The sequence below is a fragment of the Vicugna pacos genome, chromosome 17 (genome assembly GCF_048564905.1).
Source record: "Vicugna pacos chromosome 17, VicPac4, whole genome shotgun sequence".
Classification (NCBI taxonomy): Eukaryota; Metazoa; Chordata; class Mammalia; order Artiodactyla; family Camelidae; genus Vicugna; species Vicugna pacos.
In genome coordinates, this window is record NC_133003.1 from 10,770,739 (window position 1) to 10,790,295 (window position 19,557).

A 19,557-nucleotide genomic window follows, 5' to 3' on the forward strand; every position below is an offset into this window, starting at 1 on the left:
AAGCTCCAGGCCAACCACACGACCACACAGCTGTTAAGCTGATGGGAGAGCCAGTATTAAGAACAAGTGTCACAAAACAGGAAATTGTCCATTGTCTCACCTTTGGGTGAGAAAGTTGCCTTACTGTCCACAGTTAGCACGAAAAACAACAGGCTCTTTTTGGAGGAGGGCAGGTGTCCCTAAGAGACTGACGAGGTCCTTAGCATATTTAGTGTGAAGGTGGAGGGGTTTTGTGAGACACATGGAAGGACTGGGTGGGGTGCGTTTTCTTTAAGTGGGAGCCAGAAAGAATAATTCCCTCCTTACCATTTTCCATAATAACAGCAGTCGAAAGAAAGAAAGAAATTTTTCTGAGATTCAAGAGCTGAGAAGGGAAAACAAGCTCTTGTATTGCAGACTCCTGCAAACAGAGGAATTCAGAGGATGGTGACGCAAGAGTGTTAACCGAAATTTTAGAAACCGAGAACTGATTGAAATTTTTTTAAAAAGTGTTTATTTGGGGTTTGTTAGGACTGCAGCCTGGGAGACACAGGTTTAAGAAGCACTTGAATTGTGTTCCGCCAGACGACAAAATGAGGGAGGCTTACAAAGGCAAAACCCACAAGGTTACAGTGAGTTACTTGAGTTGTTTATCAAGAATTATAACTGGAGCTAGAAAGAAGGGTGCTTGTTAAGTAAGATTGGTTGGGGTCTGAAATGGTTGCGTAATTACAAAAGGAGACCTTGAGATCATATGTTTGCTGCTGGTGGGTGTTCTGAATACAGATGGTGGTGTCCTTGGGTCTGGTCCAGTTCAGAGGAAGTTCAAGTTCTCAGCGGGGCAGAGACATCCTGAGACCAGACCCTCAGTGGCCCCTCCTCCGGCTCCCTGTGTGTCCACCTCGACTGTGATGACTCCATTATAATTTTAATTTGTCATCAATAGTAAATTTGTAATAGTCCTGCAGAAAGTCTGAGCCTTCTTTCTTCCCCTTCTTTTAGCAGATGAACAAACGCAAGGCAAAATGCTCTTTGGGACAATTTACCAGGTACAGAGGCCTTGCTTGGCCAACTGAAATCATCTGATGTGCGATGAGTCATGACAAAGGGGAGGGAAAGAAGGGAAAAGATGAGGCCTGAGCCCAGATCTTCTCTGTGCTGCTGACTGGTTGGGTGATTTTGTTTCCTCATACAACAAGTTTTAAAGTTCAGATATTCTATTTTGCACTTCCAGAAGTTCTACTTGGTTCTTTTACAAATCTGTGATGTCCCACTGTAGAGTTTCCTCTCCCCTGTGGATTATCTTCAAGGTTGTTTGCCTTTAAATACTGTGGAATATTTATTTTAAAATATGTCTCATAATTTCAGTATCAGGAGCCTGTGTGGGTCTGTTTCTGCTGGTTTGTTTCTTTTGCTCTGTCTTCCTGTGTATTTGGTTGTATTTGACCATGGCTGCTCTCCTGCTGTTCAGCCAGGCAACGCGGCTCACCTCGGGGGTCGCCCAAGAGGCAGGATGAAGGTGGCCTTATTCCAAAGATGATTTTGAGTTTGCTTCTGTCAGACAAAAAGGGGAGTTACCAGTCCTGTAGAACACTTAACTTCATCACCTGACGTTTACTGAACTATGTCAGTGATGCAAATTTAGACCATAAATCCATACTAAGGCTGACCTATGCTCAAAACCTGGATCTTGGGGACTTTTCAGGCACAAAGACCTGAAGATCCTCAAGGCCTTACACTAGGATCTCTGAAACAAAGAAGGGTGATTCTAGGGCCTCAAAACTTGGGAACAGAAAATGGTAGAATTTGGTCACCAAGAGAAAGAGGAGCAGTTGAGACCAAGATGATGTTGCAGGGTCCTCTCAGTGAGGAGGGGCTGAACGTTTGGTCCCCTTCTACTGCATGGTACTTACATTTGACTTCTGTTGCTATCAGGGTAATGTGGACACTGAATTTTCACCCCGGAGTGGGGAGCTGGCATGGTTCTATTTGTCCCAGACACAGGTGGTTCCTCCTCCGATATGAGATGTAAAAGGCTGGTGTTCAGAGTGGGAAAAAAGTCAGGCGATTTTCTCCATCCCCTTCCTTCCTGGCTTCCACCTCTGTCCTCCTGAACAATCAGAATTCCCTATTTAACCAGGGTGGCTTCTGTCGAGTTTGTAACGAGACCAACATAAATCCGCAGTGACCTCAGGACAGGGCCTGAGCTGTGCTGCAGTAAATACCTGCCCACTAGCAGCTTGTCAGGCCATTCCAGAATCTTCTAACAGGAAGGCAGACAAGACTAGTCCTCCACCCAACTGTCTCCCACCTAGCTGTCTTTTTCTGTAGACATTTAGGACTGCAAAGATCCTGTCTAGGGGAAGGATTTGGCATTTAGGCAGTAAGCAATCTCAATTTTCAAGTACAAAACCATGAAAGACCCATCAAGTTCACTGGGGGCTCTGGGAGAGGCCCGAGGACCTCTAACCCACTATAAATGACCTCCTTGGAGTGGTTCCTCTGATACTTTACTGTATTTGTTCTCGACAGATGTGTGTTGGTGTCAAGAAGCATGGCAGACAGTGGACAGATAAGCCCAGTCATCCACTGGGAATGTCGAGAAGCTCCTCCCAACCCAAGGGCTCAGGTGACGTCAGTCTGCAGCGTTTCTGTCCCTGCCTGGTCTCCTCTGCCCGCCTCACCTCAAGGAAGAGCCCCCTCCAGAGAAAACCTGAGAGTCACCATTTGACTGATGAACTTACAAGTCCATGTAACACCTCTCTGCTCGCTTCTTGCAGAGAAACCCGCTGCTCCCAGAAGAGTTCAGCTTAGTTCCTGGGGAATTTGCTGAGTGTCAAAGAACAGATCTAAGCAGAAGAGAGGCTGGGCTCTTACAACGGTGGGTTTTGTCGGGGAGGGAGTCCCGGCCTTGGAAGCGAGTCATCTTCCAGGGTAGAGGGTTCCACACCTCCCGACCTGTGTTCACCATAACACACACGCACACCCTTGGGGCTACAGCTCACACCCAGCCTGATGGTCAGCCAGGTGACGTGGCTGAAATATTGTTCTCCTGTGATTTTGAGTTTTATCAAGTAGAATACAACACTTTCTCCCTGCAGCCCTGTCCATCAAGGGAGACGTGTGGGCTTGAGAGGCCAGAGACTCGAGTCTCAGTTCAGCGCCCCCAATTTTGGGTAAATCACAATCTTTCCTATCTCTCAATTTTCTTGAACTGAAAATTGGGTTGCGTATCACGTGCCCTACTTCTGTAAAAGGTTCTTCCCTCCATGAGATCATAGCCCAAATGCTGTCTGGAGTGAGGGAAACTCCAGATGATTCCAGGACCCAGCAGAGGCCTCAGAAGTCATGGAACAGACAAGCCATCCTGCTGCTGGGCCTGTCCGAGTTCCTGACCCGTGGGATCACGGGCATCACAAAATAGTTGCTTCATGGCACTTATGCAAACGTATTGACCACAACCAGAACAGCACTCAGTGGGGAGAAATGCCCTTTGGACGAGGAATTCAGTGAGTTGCCAGGGTTTTCCATCAGCGCAGGCTGCCCCCAGCAAGGTCGGGCTTGTGCTGGCGGGTCCTGAGGGACGACCCACCTTCTTCTGTTCCTTGGAGCCTCCCTCCCTCCTTTCCAGTCTCTTTCCGTGTTTGATACCAGACTGTCTTTTTTGGCTTTGCGTCCTTCAGCCAAGCACGGTGTCTGGTCTGAAGAGGCATGTTGTTGATCTGAACACAAGGGGATCCCTGGAGAGGCTGGTGCCTCCTGGTGGCTTTTCCTCCCTGCGGGCCCCCAGCTTTCCAGATGATTGTTTACGTGCTTCTGAGGAGGAGCGCGACGGGAAAGAATCCAGCTAGCCTTCAGCAAGCGCAGACCACACGAGGAGCGCCACGAGGGGCTTTTGTGAGGACCGCCTTGGATGTGAAAACGCCACAAGTGGGAACCACACTTAGGACATGAGAAGAGTGAGGCTTAACAAGTGAATCACTTGCCTGAGATCATGCCGACGGTAAGTGATGGAGTGAGCGGGGGCCCTGTGTCTGTCCCCGAGCCCGTCTGTTTCACCGGGGGGACGGTGCTGCTGGTGCGGGGGTTCCCAGTCAGGGCACTGGGGCTCCTGGGGGCTTCCTCACCCAGGGAGAGCCCCAGGGGTGGGTAGGTGGAGCAGCTGTCTGCTGGGGAACCAGTTCAGACCCTCACTGGGTATTTACAGACAATCTGACGGCTGCTAGCCTCGTATCTGATTAACAAACCTCAGGGCGCGAAGGCTGGTGGGGAGGGGACAACCCGGGAAAACGCCCAGTCAGACTGAGAGCAGAGGCCCGGCTTAACCCAGAGCCACCTCATCTGAGCATCTGGACACTGGCCAGACTTTCCTCACGGCCCACGAGCGCCCAGTCCACACGGGCCGTCTCCTCTACCGCAGACTAGACAGAATCCCTCACCCTGACTGCAAAAGTGATTTCAGGAAATGACTTTTTTTTTCTTTAAATGATAATAAGGCAAGAAACAAAGACCACACAAGATCATTTCCTATTTTGTGTCATCTGACAGAAGACCGATTGCTTGTTGGGGAAACAATGAAAGAAAACCCAAACTTGGCTAAACACGAAAGAATTTCATTCTGAATTAACTGGATTTGCTGAGAAACAACAACTGACAGAGAGAGAAACACTGACCAGGCTGACACAGCAGGGCAGAGACAGACAGAAGAGGGAAGGGCACCGAGTCCAGCACCGCAGGGCTCCACCAAGCGTGACTCGGATGCTCCTGCATTCCTTCCAGCCTCAAAAAAGATGCTCTGAGGGGCGGGGTATAGCTCAAGTGGCAGAGCACATGCTTAGCACACACAAGGTCCTGGGTTCAATCCCCAGTACCTCCTCTAAAAATAAATAAACAAAACAAACAAACAAATAAATAAACCTAATTATATCCCCCCACCAAAAAAAAAAAAGATGCTCTGAAATTGGCAGTTTCTTAAAAAGTTAAAACACATCTATCATGTGACTGAACAATTCCACCCCTAGGTTTCCACCCAAGGGACATGAGAACAGTTGATCACGTGAAGAATGGTGCCTGGATTTCAGATCAGCATTATTCCTAAAAGCCTCAGACTGGAAACAATTCAGATGCCCCTCAGCTGATAAATGGATAAACAAACTGTGGTTTGTCCACACGTGGGCTGCTCCTCAGCAGGAAAAAGGAAAAAAAATTCCTGAACATGCTATAATAGGCATGGACCTCAAACATCATTCTGAGTGAAAGAAGTCAGACCCAGAAGACTACATATTGTGATCCCAGTTCTATGAAATTCCTGCAAAAGACAAAGCTACAGAGACAGAAAACAGATTAGTGTTTGCCTGGTAGGGGGTGGAAATGAGGACTTTCTGCACGAGAGAACCGTCTGGGGAGAAAGAAGTGTTCTGAAACTGATTTGTGGTGGTGGCTGTGTAAGTTTAAGTAAGACTCATCAAACTGTACCTTAGTAGGAGTGAATTTTATGGTATGTAAATCATACTGCAATAAAGCTATTCAAAACAAGATTTTCCGGAGGCTGTACATCTAAACGGAGGGTACAAAGGAAAAGGCCATGATGTTCCCAAGGATGGCTGGAAATAGGGTAATGTTCCAGGAACGCCGGGGTTACCATTGGGTTAGCTCAAGCCTGCTTAGAAAGCTTTGAAATATTAAAATCAGCTTGAGATAAATTTAACAGAACAGGTGTACAGAGCAGGCAATAAAGGTACTGCCCTTATTATTTTCAGAAGTAGCATCCTTACAGAGTCAAGAAATCAGGAATGGGTGTAGCTCAGGGGCAGAGCACATGCTTAGCATGCACGAGGTCCTGGATTCAATCCCAAGTTCCTCCACTTTGAAAGAAAGAAAGGAAGAAAGAAAGAAAGAAGGAAAGGAAGGAAGGAAGGAAGCAAGGAAGAAAAAGAAATCAGGAATGTCGGAAGGCACATTGTATTTTAAGAATGATACTGAAGAAAAAGAATATATATATAATTGAATCACTATACTGTACCCCAGAAACTAACACAACATTGTAAATCAACTATACTTCAATAATAATAAAAAAAAAGAAGGAATGACATTGAAAATGAAATGTATGTCCCTAAGAGGTGTTCCAGAGAGTTGAACGGGTTTGCATAGAGTCCACTGGTACCATTTATGTACTAAAGCTCTGTTTTCCAGAAGATGACATTCTGAACAACGACGTCATGGTGCTGTAAGAGCCCCGAAAGATTCCCTCACACGAACAAGACGAGACACTCTGGCTTTGGATGGGGATCGACAGGACTGGAGTGCATGCCACCCCTCGCTGAAGCGCCAGTGTTTTCAGACTCTGGCTTTGGATGGGGATCGACAGGACTGGAGTGCATGCCACCCCTCGCTGAAGCGCCAGTGTTTTCATCTGTGACATGGGCTTACTGCTGCCTGTTGTAGGCTGTGGTTCTGAAGAGCAGACAAGAGAAGGGAAGGGAAACGTATACTCTGATGGGGGGGTTTCACTCCACTGTCTGTGCCTCTGGAGCCCCTGTGACAGGGAGTCTCTGGGACAGGGGACGTACAGTTACCGGTGCGCACACGGCTGTAAAGGGAACTGTCTCATAGCTTCCCAAAGTGTATCACTGGGCACGGATCCTGCATGAACACTTTCTAAGTGTTCCATAACTCAGTGGTGGAAGGAGCAATGCAATGAGGCTGTGGGTGCATGCAGCAGCCCTTCGCCCTGGGGTGCACCCAACATCCAAGGGATACAGGGCATCCAGCAAAAGATGCATGGAAGATGGTCCTGAGTAGAAGTCCAGTCTCAGTCTGTCTCCACCCTCATCCACCTCCTGCAGCGGCTCCACTAGAGTTTCAAAACTCCCCATTGAATCCCAGATAGTCATTCATGATGTCAAGGAGACAGAGAAAAACACCCCCCCCCATGAAAAGATGTTGTACATTAGCATCAGAAATCTTTCCTTTTTTCCTCCCTTAAAAAAATGTACATGTTCTCTGTAGAGGGTTTAAAATACAGGTTAGCCAAAAAGAAAAGGTAAATGATGTCTCAAACACTCACCACCCAGATATGCTCATGTTGGTGATTCTGTGTACGTCGCTGCAGTCCCGTCCTGGGGGAGTGTGAGCATGCATTGATGGACGATGGATGCCACGTGCATCAGGACACCAGTGCCAGACAATCAGGGTTCAAATCCTGTCTCTGCCACTTATAGACACGTGACCTGGTAAATTAGGGAAGATGACAGTATGTTACTCAGAGTTGTTGTGAGGGATGAGTGGGTTACAAATGTACAGTATGCTCAGAACAGGGGGTGGTGGAGGACAGGTGCCCAACATGTGAGAGCAGGGTGCCCCAGGCGTCTCACGCACCCCTCCACGTCCAAGTACGTGCACAGTGATTGCACACGTGTGCATGTGTTTGCTGACATGCGTACAGGCCTGGGCTGAGTGTGTGCATATGTGCAGCTCTTATGTCTAAACGCACAAAATGGGCTCAAACTTAAGGTGATCTGCTTTTTTCACATGACATACCGTGAACGTGTTTTCATGTAAATAAATACAGGTCTCCCTCACCGTCTTAGCGTCTCCGCAACTAGTCCTGCACAGAGCACCAGGCTGGCTGGCTCTCCACCAGCCCGTCGTTTGCAGAATCATTTTAAGTTTTATTTATGGGCTCACCTAGTAGATATCATAGAAATTCAAAAGGAAGTCAAACAAGGATCAGAAAAGCAATAGTCCACTAGATCAAAACAAGACTATTTTCCACTCCTTTGAACCAACCTCAAGTCAGTGAAGTGGCTTATTCAGCCCACTCAAGTCTAGTTATGATTTAAATCAGAACTTATAAGGTAATGCCTGCTCAACATTAAAAACAGTAATATCATTTGAACACAAATTTTATTTAATAAAAAGACAGCATGATTCTTACAAAATGAAAATCAGAAAGACCTTGAAAGCTCCCATTCCAAATCTGCAGGTGCCTAACTGCCACCCGCCCCCCCAACCCCATGTCCACACAGCCAGACGAGGTGGGTACATCAGGCACCAGGAGGCTGCAGGGCAACTTCAGGTGATAACACCCACACGAATCTATTTTCCAGTGAAGGTTGGCATTCCAAGGGGGAACGTGAGGTATGTGCAAGACTAGAATTTCACAGGGTTACTCTCTGGCCATGGCGCTTAGTTTCGGTCTGCATTGAGACGGTTGGTGGTCTGGGCTCCGCTAATAACCGGCTTGTCCACAAACTCCACCATGCACTGTCCCGGGCCACTGTCCCTGCAGGGCGCCCTCTCCAGTTCCAGCACGATGACAGTGTTTGGGCCCGCGGTCAGCAGGATGTGCTGCGGCACGAACAAGGTCACCTGGGGGCCCCGCGCTGGCCAATAGCGGCCAAGGTTAAAGCCATTGATCCACACCTGACCCTGGAGAAAGAGGGAGAGAAAACCATCAACCCAGCTGCTCAGACCACCCTGAGAGCATGAAAGCTTTGATGCAGGAGAGGGAGACAGGGAGTGCTCCCTGAAGGTGCTCTCCCAGCACAGGTGAGGCCCGAGAGCCAGGACAGCCCAGTTTGGGTTCCAGCTCCTGCTAAGATGACCGCCCGACTTGGGCAGGAGTTGAGTGGAGAAGTCACAAAACCACCCCCAGGCCCCGCCCTGCTTCAGGGAGATATGCGTTTGTCCCTCTGTCCAGCTCATCATCCGAGTCAGTACTGGACGGCACTGTGGCAATTTCACCAAGCTTCTGAACTTCGTTCTGGGTCGGGTGGGGGTGCTGCCTGAGCACACACACCAACCTCCCCCTGACTCCTCTGCACGCAGCTGCCTCACTGCCTCCTCAAGGAGGTGGGCTCCTCCTCTTTTGCTCTGGCCTCCTCCAGGCGGGTCATGATGCACACAGGTCCCAGAGCCGCACCCAAACAAGAAGGATGTGGGGGTCAAGGAGGGAGAGACCGGGCCCGCCCAGGTAGGTGTCCGTGTTACTGCTGTGTTTTGATGGTTTTCACACAGCAGCAGAGTGAGGGTGGGGACTTGCTTCAAGGAGCAGAGGTGATCCTATAAGCTGCCAGAGCTACTTCTGTGAGTGGAAACTGTTTCCAAAACCAAACTGAGAGGGAGGGGAAAGTCCTCAAGAACAGGGACCAGGTGCGGGTATGCTTGCATAGCCTCTAGGCACGTGCAAGGACGGGCTCCCACGGGCAACTTACAAGTTGGCTGAAGAGACGGAACATTCTGTGATACAGACAGAAAGAGCAGAGGGGTGATCTCACACACATACACGCATGCGCGTGCGTACACACACGTACAGACGCACACACGAGAAAGAAAACGGGGAGAGAGAGAATATGCGGGAGAGGAAGGGAGGAAGGAAGAGGTACAGACATTGGTCCCACAGTGGCCCAAGTGTGCTGGGGGACACGCTGGGCGAGGCCCAGCCCTGGCCGCCACTTGCAGCCCTAACCCAGGACACAAATACCGAGTCCTCACCTTTGGGGACTTTTCAGCTGGTATCTAGGTGTCCCTGGATGTCATCTCCCAGCTCCCTCTCAATTTCCTACCTGGGCTCTGATCTCAGTCCTGACACTTACTGGCTGTGTGCTTTGGGCAGGTCACCACTCACACGTGTACTTGGGGACGGTGAGGACGGCAGGGCTGCGGGGTGGGGGCAGCAGCGCGCGTCCACGGATCAGTCCGCGTGGCACCCGGGAGGGGCTCAGTGGGTGGCAGCAGCCCTCACACCACTGCAGTGAGAAGACCTTGGCCTCCACAGGCCCACGGAAGGAGGCCCGGGATGGAAACCCACCTGTCTGTTGGGATAAGTCATTTAGAAAAAGGGTGACAGTTTCACACTTCTCAGAATTATTTTACTCTTGTTTTTACCACGGGATACGCTATCTCGATCCAACCTGAAGGTACACACGATGACAGCTTCACTGGGTTTTATCAGTTGAAGATCTGCCAGCGCCTAGCTTCCGTGGTATTAGAGAACAGCAGAACTCGACCTTCTGTACTCGAGGGGGAAGATGTGGGCTCCACGGGGGCCGGGGGGAGGGCTGTGTGAGCAGCACACCAGGGCTGGCCTGAGCCACGCTGGCTCCCCACCGCATGCCGGCCATGCTGAGGGTCAGTCCCCTCCCACACCCGAGATTCCACACCTAAGTCTCCAGGAGGCTGCCCCCCCCCCCACCTCTCGTGCTGCACCGGGCATGTCCCCCCGAAAGCTGAATCCCCTTTGTTGGCTACTGGAACCTGGGAGCCCAGGGTGAAAAAAGGCTCCCCAGGCTCCCCCAGGTTTAGGGGAGGGAACTCACCAGGGCCAAGAGGCGGGGTGCAGTGAGTACAAGCCCCCAAAGCAGCAAGCTCCTTAAGCAAGGAGCACCTCGCTTGAGATTGGAGGGTGGAAGGGGGCCCACGGGACCACTGGGGGTTATCACAGTTACACACGGGGCTGAGAGAACCAGGTGCCTGTGGGCTCAGCTCACCCTTGGGCCCCCTCTCCCTGCGCCACTCCAGGCCCAGCTCGTCCTCCTAAAGGCTGCCCTGCTGCTCAGCCGCGCAGTTTCCACACCAGGCAATGGATCCAAAGACCTCCCTGTGAGCTCCCCAAGTACCACCTGGCCAGCTGGGCTTGCTTCTGAGAGTCCCCCCCCCCCGGGATGGGGCGACAGGTCCAGCTCTGGAGGGCTGGTGAGGGTTTCTGTCCCTGAGTCTCTGACTCCTCTTCCCCAGCTCCCCCCGCACTGATGAAAGGTCTAGCTCCCCGTCGTGAGCACTCGTGGTGCCCACTCCCCAGACTGCTCTGTGACTGACAGACAGCTAGCCAAAGGTGATGTAATTTTTCTCCTAATCATTTCCTGAATTCTGGACACTGCACATCTGTTCTAATTATTCTTTTCTCCCCCAAATTATCATCTGTGACCCTTTTTGAGCCTTAAGCTCTCATATGGATTTCTTTTTTAACTGTTCTGGTTTTCTTTTGGTGTTTTGGAGGAGAATTTATTAGGTTTATTTATTTATTATTGCTTTCTTATTTTTGGGGGGGGGTGGGGAGTAAGTTTATTTATTTTTAGTGGAGGTACTGGGGATAGAACCCAGGACCTCATGCATGCTAAGCACATGCTCCACCACTGAGCTATACCCTGCCCTGCTCCATATGGACTCTGAACTCACCCAAATGACTCCGCTATGTGGGTATCGTGCCTGGCACCTTCCCTCCAACTCTCCCCAAATCCAGGGTTACATCTTTGATTGTGCTTAATTCTCCAAAGCCATGAACCTCTTCAGGACACAATTCCCCTCCACTCTCAGTCCTTAGCAGAATAGGCATTAAGTGAAGTCTATGGCGGTTTGGTTGCCCTTCTGAGAGAGAGGAAGGAAGGATTTGTATAGAACGGACCACGGGGACATTGCTCTGGTCAACAGAACTGTCCGCGGTGATGGAGGTGCTGCTCAACAGGGTAGCTACGTACTCCTGAGCCCTTGCAGGGTGGCTAGGGCAAGGGAGGAACTCAATTTTCACTTGGAATTAATTCAAATGGAAACATAATTAGCCACACACGACCAGAGGCTGGCGCATTGGACGGCACAGCTGAGGGGCAGCGGATGCCTGTGACTCCATCCTCAGAGCAGTCTCCCCGCGACTCACAAGTCCCACGTCACAATCAGCGCTGGCTGAGGCTCCTGCAGCCGCCTCATCGGTCTCTGACTTCCTCGACTAAATCTAGAACTCGGGCTCCACACAGCAGCCAGATGAAAACCAGATGATGTTCATGCGTTCCTGCTTCTAACCTCCTTCTGTGCCTGTACCTTCCCCTTGCTCTCTGAGCCCCAGTGAACTCTCCCTCGTTTCCACCCAAAACTTGCTCTCCTGTGCACGACCGTCCCCGGGCCTGTACCACGCCCGAAGCCATCAGATCCCTCAGTCTCAACTCCATCATCACTTCCTCAGAGAGAAGAGAGACGGTCATCTTCCTCAATACTGGGCCCTCCATTCCAAGTCGCTTGCTATCCCTTTAACCTCTTCTTTTCCTTCTAGTTGTGAAATAAAATTCTTATTTTATGGCAAAACAAGGAAAAATCTAACCATAAAAAATTCTTCTGCCCTTTGGCCTCTCTCTCCAACACCGCGTAGTGTGTATCTGCATTCTGCATCGACCAAACCTACCCCATCAGCAGAAATACCTGCTCCACCATAAAGAGCAACGTTCCCCCAGCATCAACAAGACAGTCCCTTACAGATAGCCTTCCTTCTTGATCTTGTGAGAGGTCACATGACCCACCAACATGCCGCTTAGATCTGCGTGATGTAAACTGTCAGCGATACGTTATTTGATGTACAGCCCTGTGTCTCAAAAAGACTTAGAAAACTGTGCCTTGATCTCTGACCACTGGAACAGTTCTTGGAGCTTTCTGAGATGCTCTTCCCGGGTTATAATCCTCCAATTTGGCTCGAATAAAAATTTCCGGGGAGTTTGAGCCAAGGCGGCAGAGAAGAGAGACTCACAGCTCACCCTCTCCCACAAATACACCAAGAATTGCATCTACAAACCCACCGAATCGCACAGAACACCTACTGAACTCTGGCAGAGTGTCTCTCGTTTCAAAATACAAGACGATTCTCACAAAAATCTGATAAACAAGTTCATACTGTATAGCACAGGGAACTCTATTCAATATCTTGTAGTAACTTATGGTGAAAAAGAATATGAAAATATATGAAAAGAATATATGTATGTTCCTATATGACTGAAGTATTGTGCTGTGCACCAGAAATTGACACAACATTGTAAACTGAGTATACTTCAATAAAAATATATAAAAACTTTTAACGTCCATTTCTTTCTTAGCTCGGCTGATTAATTTTTCATCAACATAGTTATTGTCATCGTTTGAAATTTTTGTCATTTGTTTCACTGGTTTATCAGCTATTTCCAGCATAAGCTGTGTTCGTTCTTATTCAGGCCAAGCTTCTCAGAATCCAGCAGAGGAACATACAGTATACACCAATGGCATATTAACACTGGTTGATAATTCTGCCTGGGGAAAGATTCATCCCTACTCAGACTTCATGCTCCTCTGCTCCCAGGTTAAGAATTTGAGAGAATACTGTTCACTGGAAGAACAATGCACTGTTTGCATTCTCCCTTGACGAGCACTGTGATTTTTTTTTTAAGTGATTTTTTAAGGTGCTTAAAAAAATCACTTTAAAAGAGTCAAATTTTTAAAACTTTTTTTTGTTTTCTTTTTTTAGGTTTTTAAATTTTATTTTTATTTTATTTTATTACTATTTTTTAAAATGGAGATACTGAGGATTGAACCTGGGACCTCACTCATTCTAAGCACGCCCTCTACTGCTGAGCTATACCCCACCCCCAAAACATTCTATTTAAAAAAACACACACACACACATATATATATATGTGTATATATATATATATATATACATTCTTGTTTCTTTTTAAAAAGCTATGCTGAAATTATTGGTGAAGCGGGGAGTATGCACATGTCACCTAAAAGTAGATACACTCTGATTAATATATTGAGCCCCACTGAGGCCAAGCATTTGTAGAATTAACACCAGCGATTTCTGGGGCTTCCCGGGGAATGTCCCAGCTCAAATAGCTCCAGGACAAAGGCTGACTTTCTCTGACCATGGCTTGACCCTGGCAGACTCCCTGCCCTTTGCTTTGATAACCAAACTGGTAATAGTTCCAATGAATGATAGGTTCCAGGAAGTGCCTGACCTACTTTTGCGTTAATCAGAGAGATGCCTATCTGTCTTAAATTCCCCAGACGGATATAAACCTCTCATAAGAATGTAAAGCAAAAGGGTCAATCCTGGTTTAGATCATAGCTTTAAAATGTTCAGATTTGGTTGGGTGTTCCTTTAATAACAACACTAAACTTGGGTTGAATGTTGACTGTGTCATACTCTGAAAAGAGACATGTAGACAGTCAGAAGACTTAAAAATGGAAATGACAGTGGGGAGGGTATAGCTCAGGTGGTAGAGTGCATGCTAAGCATGCACGAGGGCCTGGGTTCAGTCCCCGGTACCACCATTAAATAAATAAATAAACCTAATTACCTCTCCTCTACCAAAAAAAAAAAAAAAAGGTGGAAACGACAAAAGTCCATTTCTCAAAGTGAAAAGGCTCTCATCCCACATGATTCATAAGTCTTTGTGAGGTTTACCTGGGAGGAAACAAAATAGTGAGGCCCTGGCTTAGGGTTAAGATGTCAAGTAGACCTCCTGGAAGTCCAAGGGAGAAAATGAATCCTCCCCTTCCTCAGACCCAGAGGGGTCTGCAGCTGATGCAAACCATGTTCTGCATCTTCCTGGATCTCTGAGCAAAACAGCTAAAGAACCCTTATGGGTTCTCTGGATTTTAGGGCAGACCCAGATAGAACTGAAGTCACAAAAACACAGAATATTAGCATAAAAGATGAGTCACTTCCTCCTTCATCAAACCCCAAAGATAAATTCCAACCTTTCTGCCTCCCCCACACACCACAATAACTCCATTTTTTTTATGACAACAGTTCTCACACTTCTGGAACAAAACTGAAAACTGGTGAGTGAAAACGTCCTCTGGGCAGCTGTATACCACTTGTTATAAAGTCCATGCCCTGAAAATGGTAGGAGATCCTCTTTCACTCAGAGCCTAGTTACTCCTGCTTACACGCCATTCTTACAATTCCTGCTACTCAATGTATATTTGTGCAAAGGAGTCTGATGATCTAGTCCCCAAGTTCACAGGACTTGTGACCAGAAACAAAGAAGGAGGTGGAAACAGTGGATTTTGTAGGGGGTGAGAATAACCGTAAATCAGGTCAAACGAAGTTTGAAAAGTATATCAAATTCAGAATGAAAGTCGGATCAAATGGTGCTAAGATCTTGTGGCCGAACAGAAGAGGCCACAATTCTTTGCAGCTCCCTCTATCAACAGGTAGAATGTGTTTCTCCCTCTCTTGGATCTGGCTGGTCTATTGACTTGTTTTGGCCAAAGAACATGGAAGACGTGGCATGTGAAAGCTGACTTGGCCTCAAGAAGCCTTGGACATTTGCATTCTTTCTTTGTACCCTGCCAGTCACCACGGCAACAAGCCCAGGATAGCTTGCTGGATGATGAGAGAGACATGGACCAATCTCCTTTGCTGCTGCAGCAGACAGACAGCCAACCCCCAGAAGGAGGGCCTCCTTGCTGACTAGAAGGGCCTGCCCAGCTGAGGCCAGCAGAAGAGCCACCCAGTCACCCAACACTCCAGATCAGAAGTTAAATAAATTTTGGGTTGGTTACACAGCAAAAGCTAACCAATACACATTTCCATGGCTTCGATACAGTAGCGTGCCACTTTTCAGTAAATGATGTATAGCAGGAACCCAATTTAACAACAACAGACTCATCCTCTACTAGTCAGTTCCTCTTTTGTTAATCAGTCACCAAATCCCTGCACCTCTCTCACTGAGGGTTGTTGTAAGTGACTGAGAGGATGCAGGGAGCACTCAGCACAGTGGCTGGTGCACAGTGAGCTCCCCATGATGCCAGTCTTATTCTCCACAGCTGGGCCCTCCCCTCCATCCCCCCTGCTGCACTAATGTCCAGCTTCCTTCCTCCTCCCTGAACCACTTCTCCAGCAGAAGTGGTTTCGGGGGAATGAGGAGAAAGAACTCTGAATGTATCAGGTGGGAGGTGCCTATGAGGCCTCCAATGACAGGTCCACCCTGGCAGCTGGATGGGATGTTCCCCATCCTCAAAAATGCTGAGTTGAAGCTGGCACTGTGGGTGTCACCAGCACATCTGTGAGGATGACATCGCCTGGAAGTGTACAAAGGGGGCCCTGGATCAAGTTCTAAGGACTGAAACACAGACGCTGAAGAAGAATCCTGAGAAGGAACAAAGGGAGGGAAAACCGGAAGTCTTCTCACAGATGCCAGGAAAGCTTCATGGGAGGAAGTGGTTATTCATGTCAGACGGTACCTGTCAGAGGGCACGGGAGATGGGGCCCGAGAAATGTCTGGGGAGTGTCACCATGTAGGTGCTGGTGGCTGCGGCAGGGGCAGCTTCCAAGGGGTGTGGGAGCAGAGTTCCAAACCATCACCCTCTTCTCCGGGGCCAGTTCAGTAGGCTGGGTCCTTTCCTACCAGCCCCAAACCTGGGACAGGTGCCTCAGTGCTGTGTTCCCATAACCAGCACTCAGGGCACACCTTTAACTTACATTGTACCCCACTGCCCATTTGCACAGACTTGTATGTAGAGACTCAAGACTGACAGGTCTTCTAGAGGTCAGCCCTGAGGCCTGGAAACACAGATGACAGTATTTCATTGTACTGAATGCAGGTTTATTTTTTGGCTGTGTACTAGATTTCAGTCATCCCTTCGATGGCCAAGAGCAGACAGCTCCTCCACTGGATGCTCAGTGAGTACTTGAGACCAAACATGCCCCACACAGGGCCTCTGACCCCCGACCTGCGCTCCTTAGCCTCCCCACCTCCGAGACCCACATCTCCGTCCCTCCCGCTGTGCACACCCCAAGCTCCAGGGTCCTCCTGGACACTTCCTCTTCTCCAACACCACACCCAATCCTGCTGCAAATCTCGCCTTTTTTCCAAGCAATCCTGCGTAGTCTCACCTTCCACAATCCATGCCCACCCCACCCCCCAGCTGTGATCTTTCAAATGCAAATCAGTCCTTTCACTCTCTGCTTAGCACCCACCACTGGAGCACGGAGAAGCCCGATTCTTCATCACTACCCCGACTTGGCCCCCAGCAGCCCCCAGAACCTCACCTCCCATACTCTCTCCCCAGCTCGTGGGATCTTTCTTGCTCTGGGCCTTTGCTTTCACAGTTTCCTGGTTCTGGAATGTACCCCCTCTGCTTTTTCACTTGGATGCCCCATCCTTCAGGTCTCACTCAATGGTCACCTTCTCCTAGAAGCACCCCTGACCACTCCATATTCAGTACTTGTAAAACATGCCCGTAAATTCTCTGATACTGCTCCCCTCAAAAGGCAGAGTCTAATCCCAGTCCCAAGAACAGGGGCTGGACGTAATAACTCTCTTTCCAACAACAGAATGTAACAAAATGATGCCATGTGACTTCCAAGGTTGGGTGATAAAAAAAAAAAAAGGATAGTTTCTGCCCAGTGCTCTCTTTTTTGGAACACTCCCTGTTGGGGGAAGCCGGCCACCATGTTGTGAGAACCCTCAAGCAGCCTGGGGAGAGGCCCGTGTAGGGAAGAATGAAGGCTCCCTGCCAACCACCTGCCAGCATGTGAGTAGCCACCTGGGTGGTGGATCCTTCAGCCCTGGTCAAGCCTTCAGATGATGCAGCCCTGGCTGGTGGCTTGACTGTAACTTCATGACAGCCCCTAAGCCAGAAGCAGCCAGCCAAGCCAGCCCCAAATTCCTGATCCACAGCAGCTGTGGGGATAATAAATGTTTACTGCTGTTTCGGGGTAAAATTTGTTACACAGCAACAGATCACTATTATGCCACAGAAATCAACAACACTGTCACTCCCACCCCTTATGTTTTATTACATCACCACGTTTATCATCTTCCTAATCGTTACCACCTCCTGAAATGATAGTGCTTAATTATGCTGTCCTCTCCACAAGCAGTGCCCGCGTCTCTCATGTCCACAAGCTCAAGAGCCCGTCACCAACTGCTCCCCCGCTTTCTGCGACATTCTACGCACTCTTTAGACCTATCACTTGGGTGCTTAAAACTGACCCTGTTTCCACAGAGTTCTCAAGGTAATATCCAAACTCCTTGGTCCATGAGGCCATGAAACCCCCTTTCCAACTGCATTTTCTACCACTCCCCTCCTGGCTCTTTCTGGGATGTTTTCTTTGACACCAACTGGGTATCCAACAATTCAATTCTGACACCATCTACCAAGACTTGGCATCAGATCCCAAAAGTTAAAGTGCTCAGTCCCACAAGACCGCCCTCACTTCTGAATGGCCAGTTATAAATCAGGGGTTCCCGTAACCCCCTCCTCAGGATCAATAATTTGCTAGAATGGCTCACAGAACTCAGAAAGACCTTTTACTTACACTTACAGGTTTACTATAAAGGACAAGACTCAGGAATGGCCAGATAGAGAAGATTCACATGGCAAGGTGTGAGGGGTGGAGGGGCCGAGCTGCCAGCCCTCCCCAGGTGTACCTCCCATCCAGGTGTACCTCCCAGCACCTGGATGTGCTACCAACCCAGAAGCTCTCTAAATCCTGCTGTTCTAGAATTTTGATAGAATTCTATCTCCTACCCTTTATCCCAACTCCAGAGGTTGGGGAGTGGGGCTGAAAGTTCCAACCCTCTAGTTACATGGTCTTTCGTGGGACCAGGCCTGAGGATAAGACTGGTCACCAGAAAGACCAAATGATTGGAAAGCTGGAGATTTCAAAAGAAGGATGCAGAAAAAAAAAATATATATGTATATATACACACATAATTCAATAAAAAAAAGGATGCCAATGCCAAAAGAGTTTCAAACTAAAAGGGATTTTTGTCAGACCTTCATCATAATTATTTCGTGATTATTTTTACATCTTGAAAGAGGGAATGTTTACCTTTAAAAAATAAAATTGTAGTTAGTCTGTATCCTATTTGGATTCTTAACGTTCCAAGATTAATTCTGGTAGAGGAAAAGTGGGACATTATCCCATCCCTCTGACCACTATGCTGTGCTATGTACCTAGACCTGCTGCAAGTGGTAAAAAATGCAGAAAGGCTACAGGGGATATTAACGTCAGACCTACCCCCACCCACCTGAAGGAGAGAAAGCAGCATACACGTCACCACATCGGCCGAGCATGGCATCTTAGGTCTGGCACATGTGACACAGCGGGGCACTGAGGAACACGGGCTACTGCCGGGAGCTCGTGGTCAAGTGAGAGTTCTGTGTGGACAGCACGCTGGCTTGAGTCTCTCGGACAGAGCAAAACCTGCCTGACCTTTCCCCACTGAACGAAATCGCAGCTGACGTTCTGAACCAGAAAGCCACATCCGACTCAAGCAAGGCCAAGTAATCAGAAATGACTTATCTCATCAATCACCCTTATCAGTGACTTCATTCATTGCATCAAGGTAGTTTCTCAACAGCAAGTGAGTATCCGGGACAGGGGTCTGGACAGGGCCCCCCTGCTGGAGGAGGATGGGGGGGTTAGTGGGCCCGGAAGCAGAGTCCTGGGAACGCACAGACCTCCGGGGTCCACCCTCCGCCCCTCCCACCTGCCGAAGGGCTCATTCTCCCAAAAGTCATAACTCCGTGCCCTGTGGGGGGTGGGATCTGTCTGTTCTGCATCTGCTGATCATTCAGAACCTTAGGAGCTGGGCCTGGGACTGTCATCAGCAACAGGGACCACCGCTCACCAGACAGTAACAGAAAACACGCGTCCTCTATTTTACGAGCAATACGTGTACGTCCTGTGATGTCCTGTGATCGACGCAACCCCGTGTTGAGCCAACTGACATCCTTCAAAGCCCAACGCCCCCCATTCCTGGGCTCTCAGACGTCTGCCTGTGATCCCTCAGCAGATAAAGTACATTCTTTACTAAGCGTGTT

General features: G+C 48.8%; 1 protein-coding gene across 1 annotated transcript in view; it reads right to left on the reverse strand.

Annotated features, from left to right (window-relative positions):
* Positions 1-7,867: 7,867 nt before the first annotated feature.
* GLB1 (galactosidase beta 1) overlaps positions 7,868-19,557 on the reverse strand; it is a 75,541-nt gene continuing 63,851 nt past the window's right edge. Inside the window, exon 16 of the mRNA XM_072940944.1 lies at positions 7,868-8,409. Coding sequence (XP_072797045.1) covers positions 8,167-8,409 — 243 coding nt within the window. The 3' untranslated portion in view covers positions 7,868-8,166. The remainder of the gene's footprint in view (positions 8,410-19,557) is intronic.